The sequence below is a fragment of the Cyprinodon variegatus genome, unplaced genomic scaffold (assembly GCF_000732505.1).
Source record: "Cyprinodon variegatus isolate N-32 unplaced genomic scaffold, C_variegatus-1.0 Scaffold1272, whole genome shotgun sequence".
In the NCBI taxonomy this organism is placed as follows: Eukaryota; Metazoa; Chordata; class Actinopteri; order Cyprinodontiformes; family Cyprinodontidae; genus Cyprinodon; species Cyprinodon variegatus.
The window spans coordinates 164,751-166,944 of record NW_015151725.1 but is presented as its reverse complement, the minus strand read 5'-3'; the positions used below and the strand labels follow the sequence as shown (position 1 = coordinate 166,944).

Sequence of the window (2,194 nt, the reverse complement as noted above, 5' to 3'; positions counted from 1 at the left end):
AGGTACCAGCTCAGGGTGGTACTGTGGTACCAGCTCAGAGCGGTTGGTGGTACCAGCTCAGGGTGGTACCGTGGTACCAGCTCAGAGCGGTTGGTGATACCGTGGTACCAGCTCAGGGTGGTACTGTGGTACCGGCTCAGAGCGTTTTTTTAGCTTATTGAAGTTCTTCCCATCCTGATGAATCGGGGCAAACCTTCTCAGCTCCGTCTCTCTGATCTGAAATGTTCCTCAGAGGCGTTTCTTCTCTCGTCTTTTCTTCTTCCTCACATCTGATTTTTTTCTCTCTTCCTTTCTCAGCCCACAAGCCCCAAGTTTGGAAAGGCCGACTCCTATGAGAAGCTGGAGAAGCTGGGGGAGGGTTCCTACGCCACCGTTTACAAAGGCAAGAGCAAGTAAGTAGCGAGCAGGATGAATCCCTGCTTCATTCAGTGCTCGCCTGCTTCCTCCACCCATGCATGCGGCCATTGATTAGTTTTCCTGCCGCGCCTGGAACTGAGTACAGTAAATGAAACTGATGATGGTGGCCCGGCCTGGTTTTTTCCCAGCTGTTGCCTTTGGTCCAGTTAGCCCAGAAGGCCTTTACTTCTCTTCTATCTCCCAGATTTTCTTAATGAATCGTTTAGAAAAGTCACAGAGCTGCATCTTCTCACCACTGATGCTTGTTTAGCTCCGCAGGTCAGTCAGCTGCAGTCCTGCTCTTGTACCAAAGTCTGACTTCGCTGCAGCTAAATTGCTTTTCCTGGGTTTAAGTCTCCTGTCTTTGCTCCTGTTGTGACCTAATGGAGACGCTGATGATGCTCCTTTTTTTTGCTGTGATGTCATCAGAGTGAACGGGAAGCTGGTGGCTCTGAAAGTGATCCGTCTGCAGGAGGAGGAGGGAACACCCTTCACAGCCATACGGGAAGGTAACTGAAACAAACTGACCCCCATCTCTCTGCACCTCCCACCGTACGTATCGGGGCTACGCTTCATCAGACAGGATGAGCTAACATCAGGCCTGATTCCTTGGCAGAAAATCCTTCTGGAAAGAGCTTAAACCATCAATAATAGGAAATCCTGTCGGTTTGGCTTCCTGGGTGAATGTGATTGTAGATTTTTGGAAAGTTATTTACCTGTGTTTGGGGTTAACCCTTCTAGGTTGGTTAGTTCTCTAGAATCCATCAAAACACCCAAGATCTATCTATTAATCAAAGATCTGTCTGTAAATAAATCTACAGGAATGGATGTTAATGCATCTGAACGTTTCTAATGTTTGAGACCAAGCATAGTCCCTCTCATTGTGTTCCATTGGTTTTATTATGCCTGGTTTTATTCCTCAAACCTTGATGAATGTGATTAAAACAGAATAAAATTGGCAGCTCTGATAACTTTTTTTGCCATAAGTTTGGGTCCAAACTTGGCCCTGATGTGTATAAATGGCCTAAAAGAATTACTGAATAATAACAGCAAACATTCTACGTCTTTCAGTTTTTTAGATGCCACCAAGGCTTTTGATCCTGTTATCGTAGAAAATTATTTTAAAAATTGTACTAAGCTGGTGTGCCCAAATATATAGTAAGATGTCTTCCTATTGGGAGTCCAGCTCTGCAGGTGTGTCTGCTTCCTTTGTGTCATCAGTGGAGTCAGACAAGGCAGCATTTTATCTCCTATGTTGTTTAATTTAGATATAAATGACGTCTGTTGAACTGGCTGCATGGTCGGCGCTTCCATTATTAATCATTAAATGTATGCTGATGACCGAGTGGTTTTAGTTCAGCTGTCCAGCATACGGCCAACTACTGGATGTCAAATTCAACGAATCAAAAAGCATCGTCTTAATTTGTGAAACTAAGCAGGACAGAAATAAAGTATGTCCTCGTTTCAAACTGTCTGGGACTTTATTGAATGTCTCAAATTAGGTAAAAATATCTTGTCCATGTGTTGACAGACCGTCGGATGATGATGCCGTGATGTTCGAATGTTAAACACTCAGCAAATATCCATGACCCTAAGTTTCTGTTCTGATGAAGTAAAACTGAACTTGTTTAGATTTTATTCTACATCTATTCCTAACTGGTTCCTAACTGGTCCCTAACTGGTTCCTAACTGGTCATTAGCTGGTCCTTGGTTGGTCCTTGGCTTGTCCTTGGCTGGTCCCTAACTGGTCCTTGGTTGGTCCTTGTTCGGTCCCTAACTGGTCCTTGGCTGGTCCTTG

The 2,194-nt window shown here is 44.5% G+C and overlaps 1 protein-coding gene across 3 annotated transcripts in view; it reads left to right on the top strand.

Moving 5' to 3' along the window:
• cdk14 (cyclin-dependent kinase 14) overlaps positions 1–2,194 on the top strand; it is an 83,436-nt gene that overhangs the window by 15,984 nt on the left and 65,258 nt on the right. For all 3 annotated transcript variants that reach the window (XM_015401909.1, XM_015401911.1, XM_015401910.1), the window contains exons 3-4: positions 298–392; positions 826–905. In XM_015401909.1, the coding sequence (XP_015257395.1) occupies positions 298–392; positions 826–905 (175 nt within the window). The remainder of the gene's footprint in view (positions 1–297; positions 393–825; positions 906–2,194) is intronic.